This window comes from Channa argus, chromosome 24, assembly GCF_033026475.1.
Source record: "Channa argus isolate prfri chromosome 24, Channa argus male v1.0, whole genome shotgun sequence".
In the NCBI taxonomy this organism is placed as follows: domain Eukaryota; kingdom Metazoa; phylum Chordata; class Actinopteri; order Anabantiformes; family Channidae; genus Channa; species Channa argus.
Window position 1 is genome coordinate 5,595,999 of NC_090220.1, and position 24,025 is coordinate 5,620,023.

At 39.9% G+C, this 24,025-nt stretch overlaps 1 protein-coding gene across 3 annotated transcripts in view; it reads right to left on the reverse strand.

Annotated features, from left to right (window-relative positions):
* Positions 1-2,374: 2,374 nt before the first annotated feature.
* The window catches only part of zzef1 (zinc finger, ZZ-type with EF hand domain 1), a 32,995-nt gene continuing 11,344 nt past the window's right edge, over positions 2,375-24,025 (reverse strand). For 2 of the 3 annotated variants that reach the window (XM_067493970.1, XM_067493973.1), the window contains 29 exons: positions 22,122-22,362; positions 21,893-21,972; positions 21,705-21,795; positions 21,124-21,598; positions 20,870-21,034; positions 19,011-19,130; positions 18,735-18,896; positions 18,516-18,648; positions 17,987-18,125; positions 17,659-17,824; positions 17,295-17,557; positions 17,035-17,207; positions 16,282-16,477; positions 16,012-16,175; positions 15,304-15,584; positions 14,572-14,746; positions 14,349-14,481; positions 14,037-14,263; positions 13,569-13,877; positions 13,363-13,463; positions 13,091-13,226; positions 12,506-12,865; positions 12,168-12,311; positions 11,846-12,014; positions 10,556-10,654; positions 10,301-10,466; positions 9,541-9,691; positions 6,380-6,451; positions 2,375-4,763 (listed from right to left, as the gene is read on the reverse strand). In XM_067493970.1, coding sequence (XP_067350071.1) covers positions 4,683-4,763; positions 6,380-6,451; positions 9,541-9,691; positions 10,301-10,466; positions 10,556-10,654; positions 11,846-12,014; positions 12,168-12,311; positions 12,506-12,865; positions 13,091-13,226; positions 13,363-13,463; positions 13,569-13,877; positions 14,037-14,263; positions 14,349-14,481; positions 14,572-14,746; positions 15,304-15,584; positions 16,012-16,175; positions 16,282-16,477; positions 17,035-17,207; positions 17,295-17,557; positions 17,659-17,824; positions 17,987-18,125; positions 18,516-18,648; positions 18,735-18,896; positions 19,011-19,130; positions 20,870-21,034; positions 21,124-21,598; positions 21,705-21,795; positions 21,893-21,972; positions 22,122-22,362 — 5,172 coding nt within the window. In that variant the 3' untranslated portion in view covers positions 2,375-4,682. The other variant, XM_067493972.1, reaches the window with a different exon arrangement.

Here is a 24,025-nt window from a genome sequence, read left to right on the forward strand (position 1 = left end):
AGGATCAAACAGGAAAATGATGTGAGACAAAGACGGTGGGTGGGGGGGCAGCATATAGACGTAGGGATGTGGGTAGGAGGGTGCTTACTGCTAAAGGCAACGTTTTGGGAAGCATTAATAGTCAGAGTCATTTGAAGCTCATGGTCGTTTGTGATTCATGTGTGTAAACAGCTGAAGGAAATGATCGTGAGAAGCAAATGAGGCATAAGGTCTTATGAAACAAGCTCTATGAAAGAAATCTCACTAGCTTCAGTCATGGAGGCCGTGTTCACACTGCAGAGACGAAGTTACTCTCAAAGAAGTTACTCTCAGTATCACTGCATGTCCATTTATTTTTCTTGAGGCGTCACCTAATAGAATAAAAAATATATATTCTGGATTTAAAGAAATGTTACACCCTGTTACCTTGACATTTCACATGACCAAAATAAGTGGGCGAAGTTTGCAGATATTTCTCCACATTTTTCCCCAACGCTTTGAAAAACAGTTAAATCTGACGTTTTTATCTGGACAAATAAAATACTGTATCTTTTAAGAACAGTTTCACAGCACAAATCCCTCTTATTGATTGGGGTCAATCACGCTTTTCAGTCCTTTCAATTATTGCTTTGAACTGCATCCACATTTCTATTTTACAGATTTGGTATTCCATACTGTAACATAATCATTTGCCTATACTTCATGAAATCTTCACATTTAAGAAGCAAAATGCAACAAAAGTCAGTCTTTATTGCCTTATTGCATTACTTACAGGGCATATTTGTGATACTGGGCTGGAAAAATACAATTTGATTTGATCCTCCTGGTGATGGGTGATACCAGTCATCACAAAGGTTGAGTTTTGTTTTCGCTCTGTTGGATTCACCTTGATCAGGTCATGGTTTTCACTTGTTTCATTCTTATTGAAGTCTTCAGATTTTAGTTATTACTTTGGGGATACTTCACAATGTCAAGCCATCTTGCATTAGACTCCCCCCCCCCCCCCAGACCCAAACTGATTTCACAGGATCTTTTCACGTTATTGCACTTGGCTTTAAGTGGAAATCGCAGGTTCAGTCCTCGTTGTCACAGTGGTCAACAGTGCAAACACTTATTCTCGGTGTAGTGACAAAACCTCGTTTATGAAAAGTGACATTTTTGAAAATAGAATTTTTACTAGGGAAAATCCCATTATACATTACAGACTTTTGAAAAGGGTGTTTTGAAAGGCACAGTCTGTTGTTTGAATCAAGAAAACATTGTGATATAACTAAGAATAACACTAAGCAGTGTTTTAATTGCTTTATGAATGGGACAAATAACATTTTATTTTATAATTTATTAATAATTAGATAATTGATTACAGTATTCTCTTATGTACTAATTTAAAATCTGGATGCTGGTATGTAATACTGATATGTAAATGACATTTTAACAAATAACATTTGTGTGGATAAGCAGATCAAACAAAAGGATCGTTAGCTCTTATATAGCTCCTAAAGGGCGACTTCATCAACTTTCCACTTGCTCCCTATAGCTTTAATTTAAATATACAATAATGCTTTTAAACTTAACTTCCGTATTTTAAAACATTTCTCTTCTTCTGGCTGAAAAATGCTAGAAGACTCTAGCACAATCAGAAATTTTTATGGCAGCGGAAAATATGATCTTCAGCCTGTTACAACAAAGTATTACCCAGCTTACCAAGGCATCCTCACATCATGATGGCATTACTGCCTTTGCTAGTTTCGCTTATGTTTGCTGCTGATTCCTTTCACCTTTGGTATATGAGAGCACTGGGATCCTAGGTGAACAATCAAAAGAAGCAGGAGTGAAGGGGAGAGAAGCAGGAGGAGGGAAAGTAGGGAGGCAGGAGGGCTGACTCACTCTGGAGTGGGGGCTTTGGTGGCGCAGAGTGGCACTGAATCATCTGGAGACTTATTGAATATTTTCCTTCATTTGATGTCATTATCGCCTCAGTGATCATCACACCCATCATCAGCGTTGGCCCTGAGACTTCACATTGAAGGCAGGGGAGAGACAGAGCAGGGGCTGAGGAGACTTGGAGTTAAAACCCAGTGTGCAATTAAGGACTGAATAAACAGACAACTTACTTATGTGCTACTTGGGCAAAAAGCTGTATTAGACTGGAGAAAGCGCTATTTACCCAATATGCCTTGATGTCTGTGATAAAGTAATATAGCCGTCCCTTGGAGGTAAAGGGGACAGAAGGAGTGGGAAACAGAACTGCTGAGGATTTTGGCTCATGGAGTAAAGTATCTGCTGGGAGTGAGCGTGTGGGCTCTAGTCTTGAGTGATCAATACAATATTTGTTGTTTAGAAATTCTAAGTTGAGCCAACCCATTAAAAAAAAACAGCAGAAGTCAGATTTGAGTAATTTCAAATTTTTATTAGAAATCACATTTCAACCCAGGCAGTACTTTTTTGTTTTACCTTCAGTGTGCCATGCATACAAAATCTGAATTAAAGTGTCCATCTGTTAGTGCACAACAAAGTTTATATTTGCATGGGTTGATATGAAAGTCTTTCTTCTGTGCAATTAATATTCACAGATATGTACATTCAAATTAGTCACCCTTAAATATCAAGCACTCACAAAAAGAAACCAACATTAAAAGTAAAAAGTTACCAAAAAAATTCAAATTAAACAATATATTTCTCTTTTAAAATCTAGTTGTAAACCAATATATAGTTAACTATTCGGCTAACATGAGTTAAATTATGATTGCTTCATTTTTAACCATAGGCACGTTGTAGATAGGCGAGGCGTCGTGGAAGCCAAATGGAGGCCACGTACATCTTCCTCTCTCCTCACTGCAGCTCATGTTTGTGTAAACAAAACAACACAGCGCTATCAGATGGTCCTTGAAGACCACTACTAAAAAATGAATAATAATAAAAGGGAGTTAATTTGAGTAGAAAAACTAAAATTAACTTAAATTAAAAACAGGAAAATGTCTAAAGAATTAATCTGCTCCTGCTTTTCACGCGGTAGCTACCTGATATGTGATTAATAGACAATAAACTATCAGGAGCTCTTTCTGGCATTTCATGGCTCAAAATTAAAGGTTTCTTTGGTATAAAACCACCATGACCTACAACTAAAAGAACCTTATCAATGGAAAATAAAAATAATACCTTCTCATTCAATTTTAAACTGATATTTAGATGTATCGATGTACAAAACGTGATTTTAATTAACAAATACACAGGACTGATGTGGATGTGGCTACAGATGGATTTCAGCGTTATGAAATGTGGGGTTAATGTGATGGTTCAAAGTCATGTTCAACATTTAAGGAAGCATCACATGATTTTTTTGTAATTACAAAACATGAGGTAATTCAGTGTTCAAAGAATCAAACTTCTTGGCTTACCAAATATTTGATGCGTTAGCCGAGTGGGATGAAGTTTCTGTTTTCCAGTCTCTGCTATTTTTAATCAGTGTATCAACTTCACAGTGACAGTCAGTTAAACTTTGTGATTGACTTGACATCTGTATATTAGGGGGAAATAAAAGTGTTTGCTTTATTACCATTTTGGGGCAGGGATGGTAGGGAGGGGGCATCATGAAATATATGTGATATATAAATGATGATCCAGCTTTGCATTCACCACAATGCTTTCATAAACTGTTGAATTACATGTTAGATAAAAAAAAAACATCAGGAAAGAAATACCTGTGAAGATTTCTTTTTTCCTGTTATTCATTTGAGTTTGAGATTCATTTACTAGCAAGGAAGTGAAAAAGCTTCAACATATTAAAAGAATGACATGGAGAAATGCATTGCAATAGTATATTATGACCGTTCCCCTTCAGATCTAATGTTTTTTTTCCCATCTGTAGACTATGGCTACTATGACTGTGACTATCATCTTTATGCTGTCCAAACCTGATCAAATGGATCACTTTGGAAGTGGGGCTTTTACTGTGCAATTCTCTGGCAGAAAGTTGCAGATTTTGGCTTTAGTATATGTGTGACAATATACTAATTGAAATTGTATTAAAAGAAAGGAATTAAAAAGGAACTGATGAGAGGAATAAGGGAAGTATGAAGAAAGGAAATAGGACAGAAGGACGGAGGGAAGGAAGCAGTAGAATGAGCTAGTAGGTCAGTTTTTTCTCTCCCCGTTGTGACTAATGAGACTCAACTGTCCTGGACAGTATTTTTAGGATGCTCTACATGTCCACGGAGACATACAAGTTGCTAAAGTGACCTGTTTTCATGATGATCAACTATGTAACTCAGAGTGCCTGTGGTTTAGGAAGAAAAAAAAGGCAGGAATAAACTAATATAGTTGTTCTTGAAGATTGCAAATTTGGCACACTTCAAGTCCTTTAGCATGGCATCTGCAAGTAAAAACATACAACCAAACCAAACCAAACAAAAACCAAAAAAGACACACCCTTAAGTGGTACTGTTCGAGTGAATGCACATGCTGACACACTGGATTCCCCTAAGGCAAAAAGGATAATAGACAAATGTGGAAAGCACTCTTTCAGTGTCCCTCTAGTGCTCATATCCACAATAGTGCAGAGTAACCAGGATGGAGGGTGGGGGGGCGGGGATCCTGTTAGAAGGTGAGGCCTTATCTCACTGTTCCTTGTTTAAAAGTGAACCTGCTGAGTCCGCTCTGGGCTGCTCTCCGTCTTTCCCTCTGTAGCTCTCTCTCTCTCTATTTCAAGGGGACACTATCAGTAGCTTGGTAGATTTATTGGGGTAATTGATAGCCAGGCTGATGGCAGCGATGTTCTTCAGAGCCTACATAGAAAATACAAAACAAAAAATCAGCACATAAAAAAGGTAACAGATGCGGTGCAGATCGGTGCAATAAGGGAGAATGGGGTAGTTAAGTCATAAAATAACATGTAACAAACTTTGTTTTTCACCTGTGCTGTTAAATGATGATTAAAGGTTAATTGAGGGGGAATAGATAAAGAATGTATTGACTTATGTGTGGTGTGTCCTCTTTTAACCTGTCAACTGCCACCAGCAGATAAAAAACCTTGTTTGAATCAAAATGTTGGACAATGACCATGTGTGCAAAAATGAATAGTCAGATGTCATTTCAATTTCTAGTGGAGTCCCCAGAGAGCAAATCCTCAGGCCTTTGATAGTTGTCTGACTGAGATCATCTTCAGACCAAAATTACTACTTGCCTTGTAAACAGCAAATATCTAATTCTTACTGAGGTGAAATTGAACAACCCAATCTATTATTCGTTAAGTTAAATACAGTACAGCTGTAACCAATGAAATATACTAGTTCAGCAAAGCTTATAGAAATCTACATAACTCAAAAACTGACAGCATTTTGGAAGAGTTGGGACACAATGTTAAAGCAGTTTTTTGACTCACAACCAGAACAGCCTGTAAACACACTGACACATGAGCACATTTATAACAAGCAGTTGTACATTTACACATCCAGAGGACATGAAGAATCATCAGAATCCCTCTGAAATAATGTTTCTGCTCAGCCAATAAAAGTAAGTCCAATTACTTTGTCTACTCTGCTTTACTGATCAATATTTTGCAGCTTTAACATTAGGAACATTCATCTCCCAGGAAGCAGTGGAATGAACAAGATGCTTTCCTCAATGTGCAACCTGTGTTGTGCTACAGTAAACTCATCAAAAAATAACAATCAGTTATCAAGTCAATGCCTTCACAGGAACTCAATGAAAATGTGAATCCCCAGTAAGGGAATCTGATTTGTTTTTGATGGGTTTAGAAGATTCAAGTTCTCTGAACCTTAGCCAATTTACTCTTGGATCATTGTGCTCATATAATTATAGATACTGCCAAGTCACCTGTGGTTTGGTTTTCAACATGACAGGTATTAGGTAAGTGCACAACAGAACCACCTACAATGTTTTTTTTTATTTTATTTTACCACCACACATCATCTTTTACTCTTAACTGCCTTCGAGCTCTTCTACTGTTAGTCCACCGTACAGAGAACACTGTGGCTCGCTCTGCCACAAATGCTAATGGACTGTAATTACCAAATACATTAGTCCTCAGTGCAGCCCACACACATTCAAAACAAGAGGAAGGGGGTACTGAGGGATCTGCAGGGTGTCAACAGCTTGGTGATTCACTAGCAAAAGAGTCTCCAGCCCTGAGCTGACTCACAGAGACTGAAGTCCGTTCAATCAGTGGGACTGCGTGGTTGAGAAAAAGAGTTGAATAATAACACAACACTGCAGGGACAGCTTCACTGAGCTATCATCCATGTCAAGCACTAACTGAAAATTTAAAGATAAGCTGAAAGGGGTTGGCTGAAAGGAGGACTCTGAATTCAGAAAGGCATCAATGGTTATTAAACAAAAAACAAACAAAAAAAAAAAAAAGGGGGGTTAATATTGCACTTACCTTTGCAGTGTGATTGGTGAGCTGCTCATCAGTGGTCATGGCTAACAAGTACTCCTGGAGGACACCCTGTGCCTGGAAAATACATCAAAGGTTGGTAACAAATGCTGCAACATTTCAACATGCAGCTTGCAATGAAATACAGATAATCTCTAGGGCCTTCATGAATAGAAGGAACGTCCTGAAACAGACCCGAGTGCCCTGAGTGGTTACATAAGGGATGGATTCAGTTATAAATGAGGCCTGGTTCCCTGACCACTCTTCATCTCCAACTCAGCATTAAATTAAACTGTGGAATGTTGGAAAAGTCATTCAAAATTATAAACAAACTGAAGAATGCTTCCACTAAAGCCCTGCAGGAGAAACGTACCTCTTGTTGCATAAGCATGAGGAGGAGGGAAACACAGATAAGGCTACATACAGGCTAAATGGACTGAGACTGGCCTTAAAGAGCTTTCGCCAAGCTAGAGACGAAGTCCAGAACCCTGGTCAGACATCCATCTCACAGCACCCCAAATGTTTATGCTGCGGAACATCCTAGGACAATTTGTAAAGTCAGTAGTGCATGACATACTGTTTTGAGTCCTAAATATAACTTTCACTTCCTGGGGTAGAGAGTTCATTGAGTGGACCTGGCTGTGAACTCCACATGGCCCCACTTTTTTAGAATGATGGTGACAGATGGTGCACTGAGTTGTTGGCAGAGCACTGATCCTGATCACTGCTAATGAAGGTTTTCCAGTATTTATGTTCATTTTTATATTTTCAAACTTTCCAGGGACAGTTCAGCCTCATTATGTTTTGTCTGTGTGTGAACAGAGCAGCTGAAGGCGACACTGTTCATTGACCAGTTGGCCTAGTTTAACCTGAAATCCAATCTAGATTGTGACTTTGTCTAAAATACTATAGAAACAAAAAGTACAAAAGAGCACAATGAAAAAAATTTCACTGACCAATAAATATAAATGTAAATACAAGCTAATTTAGAGTTTTAAAAAAGGTCAGGCCTGAGACAAAACAGCACAAAAAAGGTTTATAAAATAGTAAGTGTTCTCACTTACTAGTAATAGTAAGTGGATCTTTCCAAATTTGGCAGGTTAATTACTAATAGGCGAAGGTAGCATAGAGGAAGCAGAACATCAATTCTGTGCCGAAATTCTACAGTTTTCTGATGGAGCGAATGACATGTTTAAATAAAGTTCAATTGAATTGAATGTTCTATGGTCAGACAATTGTACATTTCAGATAGATTTCAAAAGAAATGGACATCATGTTGTCCATGCTAAAGACCGTTCAGACTTATCATTAAAAAGTGCAAGAAGCATTTGTGATGGAATGGGGGAGTGCATCAATACCAATGTCATCAGCAACCTGCGTACAGGTACTCTATATGTTGAGGTACCATCAAAACCATTAAAGTAATGTCTTATCCTGAAAAGTCAATATTTCAGCAGCACACTAGCAGGCTTAATTCTGTATGCACGACAACAGTGTCGTTTCAAATGACAGAGTTCAAGTGCTTGACTGAGTGCATGTGGTCCAGATCTATACCCTACTAAAATATATAGTATCATGAAGAGCAGAATTACACATCAGGAAGCATGGACTGTTTAGCGGCATTTCTTCTGTCTTGCAATAATAGGCAAACATTCCGCTTGCAGTTCCTAAAGAATTAAAAGTATAATTCAAAGGAAAGGTGAAGTGCCTCAGATTTAACGTATTTCAGTATGTTGCAGGCAACAAACTTTAAATAGTTTGACTAATATTAGCATTAACTCATCAAAGCTATTAGTTTTAGTTTTTACTGCTATTTAGCATTTTCTCCAAGTGGGGTTTATAGATTGGATTATTGTGAAAGTGGGCCTGTTGGTGCCACACTGTTCACACCTGCACAGTTGAGAGCTCATCTGTGTAACCCAGTTTAGAATCACAATAACTTGCTGTATTCAGGTTGAACTGGCACTTCTTAGAACTTCTTGAACTTGAAATGTTTCAAACACTTGAACAAAGTGCTACGCCACCTGCCAGTTAGTGTAACAGCTGCACCAAAGGTAGTTTTTTAAGACCAAATATTTTACTTAATTTCACTGTTTAATCTGAAAAGGTTTGATAGGTTAGCTTATCAAACAACTTCTTTGTGTGTCCTTGTATAAAAGAAAAATGTATCTGCCAATCTCTCATTTGACCTCTGCTAAGATCTCCATCTGTGTGTTTAAGGAAGTGTAGTCTACCTTCCACTGCAGCACACACATTTGTGTTGTGCTGATAAAAGACAGGTCACGCTCTGAAACGATGCTCTGCAGGATGGAGATGCTAGATCATGTCACAGTACTTGCTAACACAACAACGGCATGTTGTGGAAATGCATTCTTACTAAAAGTGCTGAGTACTGCTAGTGCCCCCTGGTGTTTTTTGTCATGTATTGCTCCACCTGAGCTCATTCAGATGAGAGCACAGCATTTGTCATGAATGACAAGTCTGCTAAGGTAATTTTATTGTCAGATCAGCAGCCTCAAGCCTTGCTGACCAGAAGTGAAGCGAACAGGAAAGGTAGTGCTTTTCTGAGACTGCCTGGGTCAATCATGCCCACAGATGGGAAACTCATGGCTGACTGCATTCTCACAACCCTGAAGACTTCTCTAAATTAATAATGCAAGAATATTGAGCAAGAGAGCCGATACATATCACAAAATGGATAGCATCTCTTATACTCCCAGGCACGTGTGCAGGGAGACCGGGTTGTCTGGCAGATGGCAGGGCTGGGCCTTGGCCCTAAGCCCAGCACAGAACAGGTGGATTGAAGGAAAAACGTGCTCATCTCACAGAGAGACAGATAGAGAGACATAGAGAGAGAGGCAGAGAGAGAGATAGATATTATTAAAGAATAAAGATGTTGAGCAAAAATTATTCTTTAATCAGTTCATACAAATTACCTCATAATGAATAGTGTATAGTATAGAAAAAGGTTATTAGGACAAGAAACGCATCTTCTAAACATTCAGGTTTGCTGAATCTGCTTTAGGTTTAATTTACTAAGTCAATAGTGTTCTCATCACAGTGAAAACAAGCAACACAATTAGGCAAATACTTAAACTGCCACTTAGCACGTGTACAATATGACATGTTCTTTCAGATGTTCTTCTGTTTGTGTGTGCATTACTTACAATGGCACGGCCCTCTGTTATGAAGAAGAGTTCAGTGAGGGCTCTGTGAAGAGGCAGCAGCACAGTGATACTGGTGGGATCTTGGCTCAGGCTGTTTTCCATAGACATAAAGAGCTGCCACAGAGGTCGCAGCAGGGTCAGCTCACAGGCTCTAGAGTGCAAAGAAATCAAACCACAGATAAACACCTATTTAAAAGCAGAACAGCACAAGTTAGATTCTGAGAAAAACAGTGGTAAATGGATGGTCTTTCTGCTCATATGTTCACATCGTAAGATCTAATTTAAGGTGACCACAGAATGTCAACAGATGCATGTGGAAACAGAACAAAAGTCATTGTGTACAGTTTCTGAGCAATACCCTCTCAAGAGTTTTGTAATGTGTCATTGTGACCAGACAGTGGCTGAGTCACTCTGCACATGCAAATTCTGAAAACACATCCTTTACCTCATTTCCATGGTGAATATCCACACCCACGAACTACACAAGGCATTTATGGAGGCTTTTATGCAAAGCCTTTGTGGAGGTGCAGTCCTGCACCTCTAGGGAAAACTGCTGAGGTAATAATGAGCAATGGCCTCTCATAGCCAAATTAATGTTGCTCAGTGTGCGTGCATGCTGCCCGAATAAATAAGTACATAATGTTTGTGCATTTTACATTGTCGATAAATTACAACATAACTCTATAGTTTTAATTTTAGTGACAGCAAGATATCTAAACAAAGTATGAGAAAGAACTAGCATAAACAAGGCTGAGCTTACGTCTGAGAAGGGCACTGCAGGAGACGAAGCAACAAGTTAATAGCTTTGAGTCTCTGGTTCCCAGTCTGGCGACAGGCCACACCGACCTGCCAATCCCAGATGTCTCTAAGTGGCAGGTGACCGAGCACCTGGTCATCAGCTAACATTTGCTTTAGTATCTCAAAACCTGACAAGAGTAAAAAAAAAAAAACAACATTTAATTAGGTCTGCATAAATATACAATGACAGTGTATTTGTTCTACCAATGTAAAGTACCTGTCTGGAAACGTCCTCTGTGGCCACCTGTGACCGTGAACTTATAACCCCACTCTGTATTACTCATGTCTGACATAAACCTGTAGTATAGGGTATCACCTAATAGAAGCAAAAACAAGAGACACATATGTAAACATGATTCAAACATGTTTTACGGTTACACAACAGCTTATATGCTTACAGTATTTTATGTAGTAAAAGCAGTAAAGAGATATTCATTGATCAGCCATAACATTTGGGCAACTACCATAAATTAAGCAGGTTCCACTTTTGCTGATGAAACAGCCCTGACCCACCTAGGCATAGACTCCACCAGACCTGCAAAGGTAAGCAGTGGTATTTGGCACCAAGCTGTTAGTAGCTGATTTAGGTCCTGTAAGTTGAAAGTTGAAGCCTTCATGGATTGGACTTGTTTTTCCACCACATCCAACAGAAGCTCGATATGATCGAGATCTGGAGAACTTGTAGGACAAATCAACACCTCCAACTTGTTAGTATTCCTTAAACCTTTCTTGAACCATTTTTTTAATATGACAAGGCACATTATTCAGCTAAAAAGAGGTCACCGCCATCAGGGAATAATGTTTGGATGAAGCGGTGTACTTTGTCAACGACAAAACGTAGGGAGGTGGCACATGTCAAAGTAACATTCACATGAATGGCAGAAACTAAGGTGCCCAGAAGAACATTGCCCAAATCTTTACACTGCCTCCACCGACTTGCCTTCTTCCCATAGTGCATCCTGGTGCCATTTCTTCCCCAGGTAAGTGACATACATGCACCCAGTATTCTGCCTTCTTCCCCTGCTCCCTGGTCAAGCTCTGATGCTCATGTGTCCGTTGCAGGTGTGATGGACCCAGGTCAGCATGGGCACCCCTACTAGTCTCCAGCTATGTAGCCATGCAAAAAACTGCAATCCACTGTGGGTTCTAAAACCTTCCTATCAGAACCAACATTACCTTTTCACCAACGTGAGATACAGTTGCTCTTTTACCAGATCAGACTACACAAGCCAACCTTTTCCTTCCTTGGACCCCTTTTTGCCACATAAGCTGCAGTTTTGGAATTGCCCTGACCTAGTTGTCTAGCTATCAAAATTTGGCCCTTGTCAAAGGGTCTCTTAAATCCTTCTTCTTTCATCACATCAACTTCGGGGACAAAATGTGTATTAAGGTCTAATACAGTATATCTCACCCAGGTACTATTGTAGCAGACCGCACTCAATCTTACTTCACCTGGTGTCAAAATGTTATGGCTGATCAGTGTATGGCTTTTAAAATTTGTCCTCACCAGGAATCTCAAAATCAGACCATTTCTGAGGAGAGCCACTAAAATTGTGCACATCCTGGAGGAAATCACTGCTGCTGGACATGATGAGCTCATCACAGCCTTCCTCGGTGTAGCAGCGAGAGTCAAATTTTACCGACAGGTAGATGGCCCCTGGGATGTGCACCTTGTCCTGCAAAGAAAAAACAGCCAGTTTTCAAACTAATTAAAGTATAGTGGTTGAGTGGAGAGTTCAGCAATGCAAAAAATATATTTCACAAAAGCCCAAATCTAAATTTATTCTGTGTGTGTGTATAAAATTTAAAAAATAGCATAGTATACCCACCTCGAAGTTGGTGTTGTTGTCATATGGGTGTTTGGACTCTCTGACCTGCACAGCCATACCTGGCTCCTCCATGAACTGACAAGCAGTGAGTGAAAGACTGCACAGCATATTTTGACTACAACCCTTCAGTACCCTCTGGAGAATCTGATCAGTAACGGAAAATGCCAAATCACATTAGAAAAACACAATAATGTTTGTACTATATATGTATTAAATAGATATACACACACACACACATTAAATTTTGTAGTTTTTAACATGCAAAAGAAACTTTCACTTCAGAAAAAGTTGATTGCAGAAACACAACATAAAATCCACATGCTCCTCTCTAGTCTCACCTTCTCCCAGAGTGGCCTCTCTTCCAGCTGCATTAACATGTCCAAAATGTAGGCCATGTGTGACGCACCGTTCAGTTCAAGGGCTTCCTCACTCAGCGCCGCCTCTGCAGGCCAATCAGCCAGCAGGGAGGCCAGCACGTGCCGTGCATACAGAGTGGCGATAGCCTGGTTGACCTTCACCAGATACTGACGAACTGCCCGATTGCTGCGTACATCCAGTTCCTTGTGCAAGAGAGCAGAGCTTTTGGTGCGCCTCTGTTTGGCATAACTCAGCTGTAAGTCGCTCTCTGAATTGGTGATGAGCTTCTGAGCAACTACATTAATCTCCTCTGTGGCCTTTTCACAGTGACTGGGTTTAGACTGTTGGTGAAAAACAATAATTGGCATCAAAGAAAGTGACATATGAAAAAGATGCAGACTTTCTCTTAGTCTTTCATTTCTTCTTGTCATTATTACTATTGCTCCACACAACCATTCATAAGTTATGTTTCTTGATATCCCAACAACAAGCAGAGCAATAATGGAAACTTGTTTTAATGTATTTAGCAGTTTATAACATTTAAAAACATATTCTGAAAAACTCACCACGCAGGAGACCACAATCATATCAGTGTCTACAGCTTTGGTGTTTCTCTCCTCAGAACGAGGTCGCCTGGTAGGCTGCCACTTCTGAGCCAGCGTACGGATTGTTTCATCTGTTTTTATCTCTTCTCCATCAAATCTAAAAACAACACAAATGCAAGGTCAAAATAGAGAAAGGACTTGATTGTTAAATATGATATTTACTGTTAATATCATTTTCTTATGTAAAGAAAATATTTTTTAAAGAAATTCTATATACATAAACTGATGCTGACCTTTTCTGTACTTCCAAAAAGAATGAGTCCGTTCTCTTCATCTGCAACTCATACATGGCCCTCAAGATGGGCAGAGGGGCGTTTAAGGCATCATGGGTGATCTATGTTTAAAAAAAGAAAGAAGGGGGAAGGGAGCTTAACATAAAAAAAAACAAAAAAAAAAACAATTTTATTCTGCATCTATTCTTAATAGTTTTCCTCATTACCTGGAAGCAAATCTTTGTCTCTTCATCGAGACCCTCTAGGGGATCGGCTTTGCTGACATCAGTCTCATCAGCGCAGCAACTGGAGTGGTCTGAGTCATGCTCCTTGTCTTGCTCTCTTTGATCTCGATCTGGATCCTGGGCCATAGAGTGAATCTCCCTCTTCGAAGAGTAGAGCATTATAGAGAGAATCTCTAGATCTCGCAGCAACCACAGTTTGCTGAAGCCTGTTCCCTTACTGCACTTCCTCACCAGCAGCTGGGTCAGTCCTGACTGCTGAATAGCCTCCTGGGCTTGCAGTACTCCATGCTTCTACACAAAGGCAAAACATCGAATGAGGAAAACACATCCAAAATCTGTGGTAATACAAACCAGTTTTTCCCTATACTAGTTCCAGAATTCCCTGCTTATGGGTTAAAATATGATTTGAAGGTAAAATACGTTTTAACTCTATAATTTCAAGTCAGGTACCTTGAGTGTGTTATAGAGACCTTTAAGGGCCAAGGACAGGACCCAGGAGGCCTCCACAGCATCAGGAGAACTACTGTCCTCGCTGGCCTGCAGCAGGTGGCTGATAATAGAGGTGAAGTTCCTCAGGTAGCGGCTGAGCAGGGTCTTTGTGGAGCCTTGGCCCTCTGACTGCCCTGGGAGGCCGACCGTAGTGAAATCCTGAGACTGGATGAGTTGGTAGTCTTTCACTATCAAAATAGGGAGATCGCACAAAGGCCTTAATTCATTTTCATTTCAGAACAATGCTTATAATAGTGCTACTACTTCACTAACCTGTTTTTCTCTTGCGTGTTTTAACATCCACCACTGCAGCGTGGTTCTTCTCTGTAAAGTGTTTGAGCAAGATCATGTTGTGCTGTTCATTGGCGTTGTCAATAAACACCGTCTGGGTGCCCACACACAGCACCTGACAGATGCACACACAGAATTTATAATTGGTTTAGAAAGTCAAGACACACAGCGTACAACCCTATGCAGAAGTATGTGGTCAATCTACCTCAGGAAAGCCCACCAGCACCAGCAAGGTAAAGAGGTTGGTGCGTTTCAAAGTTTGTGGGAGCTGCTGAATGCAATGGTCAGCGAAGGAAGCAATGACAAGACCCCACTCAGGACAAGCATTAAGACTGTGTAAAATGTTTGCAACTGTGCTAGCCCAATCCAGGCCGATACGACTGAAAAACACAAGAAAGGAAAAGACAAAATAACAACAGATGATGAATGAATTTTCAGTTACCAGTGTAACAATTACAACATCTAGATAAAAGATTTCGCCACTTACAGCTGTGAGATGAAGAGACTGGTGCAAGTTCTATATCTGTTAATACATTATTTATTACACTACAGATTTATTATTATTAATGTAATGATGAAAACTAAACAAACACTGGACACAATTCCAAAACTGAAAGCGATGCAAATGAATAATTTGATCAAGGGGCCAATTTGTATAACATTTTAATTTAGATAAATGTTATACATTTTACAAAAGGAAAAGGAAATCAAATGTCATGGATACATATGTAAGATCAGATAGTATAACCACATAAAAATGATAACATGAAAGCCACACAAATAAATAAAAATTTCTGGACCTTCCTTACACATGTTTTTATCAAGTTAAGAAAAGGTCTCAATTTTTTCGCATTGGTTAAAATTAATATCTGGAGTCATAAGATCAGAAGGAAAAACTTCAAATATGTATCTAATCATCAGGCTCTCTTAGTTTTACCTGTCCAAACAAACAGCTCCTAGACTGAAGAGCAGCTGAATGGTCCTCCATCCCTGGGTGTCAGGATTGCCCGCCTCTCCTTGTGTCAGCAGCTCATGTTTGTCAGCCAGGGCCTCTGTGACAGCACTGTCGGCCTCCATTGGAGAGATTCGTAGCAACAGCTGACCCAGTAGTCCCAGGGTGAGGTGGTAGGTCTCATTCAGAGAGCCGACATTGGAAATGACTGCCCTGAAGAGAGGGGGCAGGATGGAGCTCAGGCTGGGCAGAGACAGGATGCTGCCCTGAGGATACAACAAAGATTATGTCAATTATATCTTTACTACATAAAATGTTTTTATGTCAATAAAGTTCCAATATTGTAACAGTGGATATTAGATAATAATTAGAAAATAATTTAGTGTTTTAATTGAAGTGTTTAAGTATGAACCAATCAACCCTTAAAGTGTACAAATTAAACAAACAGGAGTATAATGAGTATTAGAGTGTTATCATTGATGCCCATCCAAGAAGACAAGATTCAAACAAATCAGTGTCTCTGGCCATGAACTAGCCTTGACATTTAACATACAACGAATAGAGGGGTGTCCATCTTCTCATCTAAAGGCCAGCATAAAATTACATAAGCATATTTCCTAAAATGTCAAACTATCAACTTCACACTTTTAAGTGGAGTCTCATCATTAAAAAGTTGTATTTGGTTTCACGTACAGGTATGGCTGGTGGGAGCATGGCTGCTAGTAGCCCCAGAATCCTCTCTCTGGAGCACTCTGAAAACACATGCTCCTGGAGGGGAACCTGGGGCAGTCTCTCGTGTGTCTCCTTGACAACATCTGATGTTGGAGAGTTTACAGCTCCTAGTCCAGGATCTGCAGCTGGTAAAATACATACAAGGTGAATATAATTAGCTAAGGGAAAGTTATAAATACTAGTTAACAAAGTCAATGCAGTAACCCACTGGGAGGTAATCTTAGTACTTACATCGGACCAAAGGAGAGAGTGGGTCCTCACTGGACAGTGAAGGTGTCTGACTAAGGCTGGGAGACTCCAGAGTGTCTTGAGTAAGCAGCTTCTTTTTTTCTCCCTCACCAGTGCTTGGGGGAGAGGACACCTCTGGTGGAGCAGAGTGAGGAGAACCCACCTCCTTTGCCTTTTTCTCCTGACCTGACGGTTTACTCTGTGGGTAGGAGGATAATGACTGTACAACTGTTTGGGTATTTATAGAACATGAATTCATAAAATAGGAGAAAATAAAAAGCAACTATGGCAGGAGAACAACTTTGAGCAAACTGTTACAGCAAACTGTAACTGACACTTGATGACCTGTAAAGCAGATACAGCAGCAGATACAGCAGACATCAAGATTTGTCATGAGGCTAACAATTCCAGGGTTGATAAATTCTTTGATCTGTCACACGTTGTGATAATAACCCCATTTCTTTTCTGAGAAAATCTCAGAATGAAGATAGGCGACACCTATACCGTGTGGTAGGCTAAACGAATGACATCTAAGGCACTGTCAAGATAAGATCTTGAAGTGAATTAAAACATCCAGACAAAATTCTATGCATGACTACTGGGCAGTGCAGCGCAAGCTCATCTACAGAAAGGCAGGCGAAATCTTTAAAAAAATGGTACTCCATATTTCATATTCACTATTCTACCTCCTGCTACGTAATGATCAATTCCCTTAATGGTGTCTCTGTATTGTTTTTTAACTTAAATGTTCCTTACCTTGTCTCTGGGAGATGATGGGGAGCATATCGCTGCAGTGCTGCCAGGGAGTGAGGATGTGTCAGTGGTCATACTGAGGTCCTGAGAGGACTCAGGAGAAACTGGACACAGCTCACTATCCGAAGCAGAGTCATTAGTGGACAGCAGAGTGAGCAAGGCTGAAGAACGTAGACCTACATAGAGAATGGCATTGAAAGGTTTGCATGTTATCAAGTAACTCTTGGCAACTCTATAAATACAAAATTCAGCTTTAACGTTACCTTTGCCGGTCTGCCCCTTGAGCAAACAATCAGTGATAAGTTGGGAGCAGCGTGTCTGCAAGGCTGTGATCTGGTTCAGGGTGGTGTTGTCCAAAGATTCTCCACCGATTTGCCTTTCACTACTCAGTTCGGAAGTGTAGAGAGCCAAAGCAGCAAACAGGAGCCAGGAGTAGTTATGGATGTATGGCTGAATCAAACGGTGACGATCGCTGATTCGTATGGTCACCATGGGGTAGACTGTGATTCGATGAGTTGGCAGATGGCTGGAAATGGGTATTTAAATAAAAAAAAAAACCCAACAACTTAAAACTCTAAATTACATGTGCGCTTTAAATACATAAAGACTGAATTATAAATGTGTTACCTATCGGGGTACTTCTTTGCATTGTAACAACCAAAACATAGGTCAAAGTCTTCACACACATTGCAATTAATCCTGCTGCCTACAATGAGCCCCTGGCAATGGTCACAGGCATATTCCATGTTCACCATCTCATGGTCAACCTCATGGCCTTCCGGCTTGGCACCACCTGGTTAAAAATGCATACACATGTACAGTTAGGTTTTCTCTAAAGTTCTTAACCATCGCAGAATTTGTACAATTACTGTTCGTCTGAACTCTAACAGATACGCCTCTGCTCCTCTAGGAGTGTATGAGTGAATGATTAGTGTCATTGAGTTTAGATCCTTACTGAGGAAGCAGGTCTTGCACAGGTCCATATCCATGCACTGCAGACAGCGGTAACGGTGCCAAGGTGCCATCCTCTCACAGCCATCACAGGAGATGACAACATTGAGCAGGTCACAATAGCGTGCAATGAACATGTGCATCTGTGTATAGAAGCAGGTAAATTTTTCAAACTGTATTAACAATACACATTCTGTTGGTAGCAAGCCCTGCCTTAGATCCTAGCTCCTTCATTTACTTACTTACAAATATATATACATTGCTGAACTACATACACAAACAGCATAAAACTCAGAAGGGTTTGAGGATTGGTTCATGAAATGACTACATTACACTACAAGCATTTTGGTATTACTATTGTTAGTGTCTTAGCATGTTTAAAGTTAGCATCTAATGAAAAGTACTGCTATACATAAGTGCAGCCTATGCATAGTCAAAGAAAACAGAGGACAGAGCACATCAGACTTAACAAAATTTCACATCTTTGTTGATGATTACACTTTTATGTATTATAGAAATGCAAAGTATTGTACCTTTCTCCTGTCTTCCACGGAGTCCTCTTCATCAATTTTGTCATACCACTTCTCAAACATCCCATCCATACACTCATCCATCCACTCCTGGTTCTTCTTGTAATCTGCAATTTCATCTTCCTCTGTCCATTGACTGAAGGTGAATTTAAAGCAAAATTATAAACAGGAAAAGCAATTCATTTCCTCTGTGTATTTTTTCTGCAGTCAATCTGACATTACCTGATAGCAATGTCATGAACACTGATGTTCTCCTGGGACATGCTAAGCAGGAGGCCAGGAAGCTTGATCTCCATAAAAAGAGTAAGGTCGTGTACCTCCCAACTCATGTCCAGAAGGTGCAACAAGCAGGTTTGCACACATGACAGGGCAGGCAGCAGAGCTCTACAAAGCAGTGATGAGGTTCGGGTTATACCATCACACAGATGCAACTGTTTTTTTAATTCCACTAAATTTAGTTATAAGGAAACAAGATGGGTAACAAGAATAGGAGCTTACTTCTCATTGAGGCTGTTGAAGTCTTGCACTGCTGCTACCAGCATTAGCACTAGCTGATGGTAGGAATGCCTCACCTCTTCTCCTAACTTCTGCCCACTGTCTGACAACTGGGAGAAGTAACTGCAAAGCAAAAGAAAATATGTGGTGAAATATTATTGTTGTTGTTAACTCTTTTAGAAAAAAATTTTTTTTTTCCTTTCTCATTGTATTTACATGAAATGTCAAGCAGATATTGTTAAAAACTTGCAACTTCCAAAAATACATACATTTGGTACTTTTCTGTTTACCATTTAATACTGGGGCAACAGTTAAAGTATTGTTCAAAATAATAGCAGTACAATGTGACTAACCAGAATAATCCAAGTTTTTAGTATATTTTTTATTGCTACGTGGCAAACAAGTTACCAGTAGGTGCAGTAGTTTCTCAGAAAACAAACAAGACCCAGCATTTATCTTGCATGGTCTTAAGACTGTGCAAGTGGGCAATTAGTTGAAAGGGGTGTTTCAAAAAAATAGCAGTGTGGCATTCAATCAATGATAGCAGTGTCTGTCGTTGACTGTACAAACTCAAAACTATTTTGTACAAACGTTTTTGTTTCTAGGATTTAACATCCTGTGAATCACTAAACTAATATTTAGTTGTATGAACACAGTTTTTTAAAACTGCTTCACATCTGTGTGACATGGAGTCAACCAACTTGTGGCACCTCTCAGCTGTTACTCCACTCCATGATTCTTTAACAACATTCCACAATTCATTTACATTTCTTGCTTTTGCTTCAGAAACAGCATTTTTGATATCACCCCACAAGTTCTCGATTGGATTAAGGTCAGGGGATTGGGCTGGCCACTCCATAACATTCATTTTGTTAGTTTGGAACCAAGACTTGGCTCGTTTATTAGTGTGTTTGGGGTCATTGTCTTGTTGAAACAACCATTTCAAGGGCATGTCCTCTTCAGCATACGGTAACATGTCCTCTTTAAGTATTTTGACATATGCAAACTGATCCATGGTCCCTGGTATGCGATAAATAGGTCCAACACCATAGTAGGAGAAACATGCGAATATCATGATGCTTGCACCACCATGCTTCACTGTCTTCACTGTGTACTGTGGCTTGGATTCAGAGTTTGGGGGTTGTCTCAAAAACTGACTGTGGCCCTTGGACCCAAAAAGAACAACATCAGTCCAAAAAATGTTCCTCCATTTCTCTTTAAGCCAGTTGATGTGTTCTTTGGCAAATTGTAACCTCTTCTGCACATGCCTTTTTTTTAACAGAGGAACTTTGCAGTGGATTCTGGAAAATAGATTAGCTTCGAACAGACGTCTTCTAACTGTCACAGGACTTACAGGTAACTCCAGACTGTCTTTGATCATCCTGGAGCTGATCATTGGCTGAGCCTTTGCCATTCTGGCTATTCTTCGATCCATTTTGATGGTTGTCTTCCGTTTTCTTCCACATCTCTCTGGTTTTGCTCTCCATTTTAAGGCACTGGAGATCATTTTAGCTGAACAGCCTATAATTTGATGACCTAAGTCATTTAATGCCACACTGTTATTTTTTTGAACACATCCCTTTCAACTAATTGCCCAATTGCACAGTGTTAAGACCGTGCATATCATGAATGCTGGGTCTTGTTTGTTTTCTTAGAATCTACTGCACCTACTGGTAACTTGTTTGCCATGTAGCAATAAAAAATATACCAAAAACCTGGATTATTCTGGTTAGTCACATTGCACTGCTATTATTTTGAACAATACTGTGTGTTTACTCAACAGTGCTAGACTTTAATATTCATATACACAATATAAAACTGACTGTTGTTTCCCTTGACCTAAAATATTTTTACGGATGTACCTAGTGAAGTCTTTCTGGCATGCCAGCAGCTCCTGTAGGAAGAGGATGCAGGGAGTTTGAAAGAGGTGTGGCTTTCCAAGGGAGTGTAAACACTGCCGAACCATCTCCAGGACCTTGCACACACTTAGGGCCTGAGCTTTGTTCAGCGACAGGGTCTGCAAAATGCTACATGAAGAAGAATCCAATTATTTTTACCCTACAGGCTTAAGTAACACAAACAAGTAATGCAAAGTAAAAGACTGGAGGTCAGTAACCTTGCAGTTGTGAGAGCTTGGTCCCTTATAAAGTTTAGGATGTGTTTGAGTATTGGGTAGCGATCCTTGACATGTGGTGTCATGCGGGGCTCTTCTATGGATCGACAGGACAGCAGGCGTAAGCGCGCTCGAGTGAATGGCGGTTTACGTGAGAAGCCAGAGGGTGAGGCTGGATCCCCTGGCTGGGAAGAAAGACTCTCTGTGGAGCCTCTGTGGCCTTGTCTGTTGTGCCCACAAGAAGATGAGTTTTGGGTTTGCGTACCACAGGGCTTGGTCTCTCCTGCCCTGGCTTCACTACCCTCCTCACACACTGCAGTCTGAGGTCCCAGAGAGGAGCTTGCCTGGAAGTCAGAGATCGAACTTGAGCGAACAAGGGGGGCACTGCTGCCCTCTGTAGTTTTGTCACTGTTCTGGCATGTTACTCCACAAGGGGCAAATCTGAACAGCAGGAGGCTCTTCTCAATACACATTTCAGCTAAGGAAACACAAAACAACAGAAATCACCAACAAAATATCTGGGACGTATATAATATATAATAATTTAATAGAGTCATATACAAATATTTGAAAAAAGATTTCACCTAGTGAATCCATTGTAACCTCATGCGGAACCCCATCCTTCGCTTCAGGAATATTCATTTTTCCAACTAGGTATCTCTGCTTCATCTCCAACTGGGAAAAAGACATAATAAGAAAAAGGTTCAGTAATCCAAGCATATATAGATTTAGTAGAAGATAAACAACAGGGGCAAAATATGCTGCCACTCACCATCCATGTTCTGATGCTGTCTGCTAGTGAATACACCTGCACAAACTCTTCACTTAGGCAGGCCTTGCAGTCTTGATTAACTAGTCATACAAAGACAAACGTACAAGAGAAACATATCTGAATGAGTCAAGTTTATCGAACATGTAAAAATTTCACAATGAAACTTCCATGAAACAGAGTAAAGGGAACTACTTTTGCTCAGTGGTCACTGGTTATAGCCGAAACTTACCATAGGTCTTCAGTGTACAGGTGAGGGCTGGTGTGTGGTATACCATGGCTGCCCAAATGGCATTCACAGCTTGGTCTGTCTTTGACCCAGTGGCAATCTCGTGCCTCATTGGCTGTATTTTGCAGGACTGCATGATAGTGCTCATCAGCTCTGTTTTACTGTCTGTTGGTTCTTGAGAGGGATTCCAACGTGCAAAGTCCTCCAGGAATTTCAATAACTCATCAAGTGACCACGCATTTGTCTACAAGACAGAAAAACAACATATAATTGGAGGAGCTGAACTAATTAGGCAATATCCTAATGTGGTCCCACATTACTAAATTATTCTGATTTATACACACAGTGAAAAGGTTTGCATGTTCTCACATTAAATAGCAAAGCTTAAAATAATTGTTTTATAACTCAGCATAATATGTATTGCACATTCAGCTAATACAAAAGAAATGTATTGCAACACAATGAAAATTACAAGTACAAAGTTATGCAGCCCACTTTATGAAATGCACACTAACTGTACTCTAATACTTTGCATTTGCTCTATTTATAACATCCTGCAACTGCAAAGCAAAGTTTATATCCTTTCAGGTCTAAATGTAGCCTGTTTTTGGCATGTTTCTAAGTCAACCAGATTGCTCAGTTGTGTATTTTTTTCCCCTTCACTAAACTATAAAAACATAATTCAACTTTGGCCTGATCAGATCACATAATCCCTTTTCAAAACTCATTTTGTTTGGAAGGAGGCTTCTAGATATACATCTTATGTCGCTGTGGATATAATCGCCTCTAAAAACTGTCAGGTCCCCTTTGTTCTGGATTCTTACATACACTCCCCTCCAAGTATTGGAGCAGTGAGGCCAAATCCTTTATTTTTGACATACACAGAAAACATTTGTGTGTGACATCAAAAGATGAATATGAGAGAGGAGATCAGCTTTTATTTCCAGGCATTTACATCTGCATTTGATACATAACTCAGAAAATAGGACCTTTTGTTTGAACCCACCCATTTATCATATGAGCAAAAGTATTGGAACAATGGGAGTGACAGGTGTGTTTTGTAGCCCAGGTGTGTCATATGATGTTGATTATTCAAACAATAAATAGCACCGAATGTCTATGCTCAGTTTCAGATTTGGGTTTTGTCTGTTCATACTGTATTTACAGTTAACAGGTGTAACTAGAGGTGTAACCAGAGAGCTAGCTATGGGTGAAACACAAGCAAGTGTGCAGCTGAGAGAATATGGAAAATCAATCAGACCCATTGCACAAAGTATTTGGAATGTCCTGTAGAGGAAGCACACCAGTGGTATACTAAGAAGCAGACATCAAACAGGTAGACCAAGGAAAACAACAGGAGTTGGAGACAGAAACATTGTGAGAGCTATAAAGAAAGACCCTAAAACAACTGTTAGTGAAATCAGCAACAACCTCCAGAGGGCAGGAGTGAAGGTATCATAATATACTGTTTGCAGAAGACTTCATGAACAAAAGTGAAGACGCTACACCAGAAGATGCAAACCATTCATCAGCAAGAATAAAAGGAAGGCCAGACTGGAATTTGCCAAAAAGTACACAGACGAGTTTTATGGATTGATGAGACAAAGATTAACCTCTACCAAGGTAATGGAAAGACTAAAGTTTGGCAAAAGATCTGCTCATGATCTCAAACATACAAGCTCATCTATGAAACACAGTGTCATGTCTTGGGCTTGCATGTGTACTTCTGGGACGGGCTCATTAATTTTCATTGATGATGCAATACATGACGGCAACAGCAAAATTAATTTACAAGTCTACAGAAACATTTTGTCTGCCAATTTAAAGAAAGATGCAACCAAACTGATTGGGAGATCCTTCATCATGCAGCAAGATAATGACCCAAAACACACTGTCAAACCAACAAA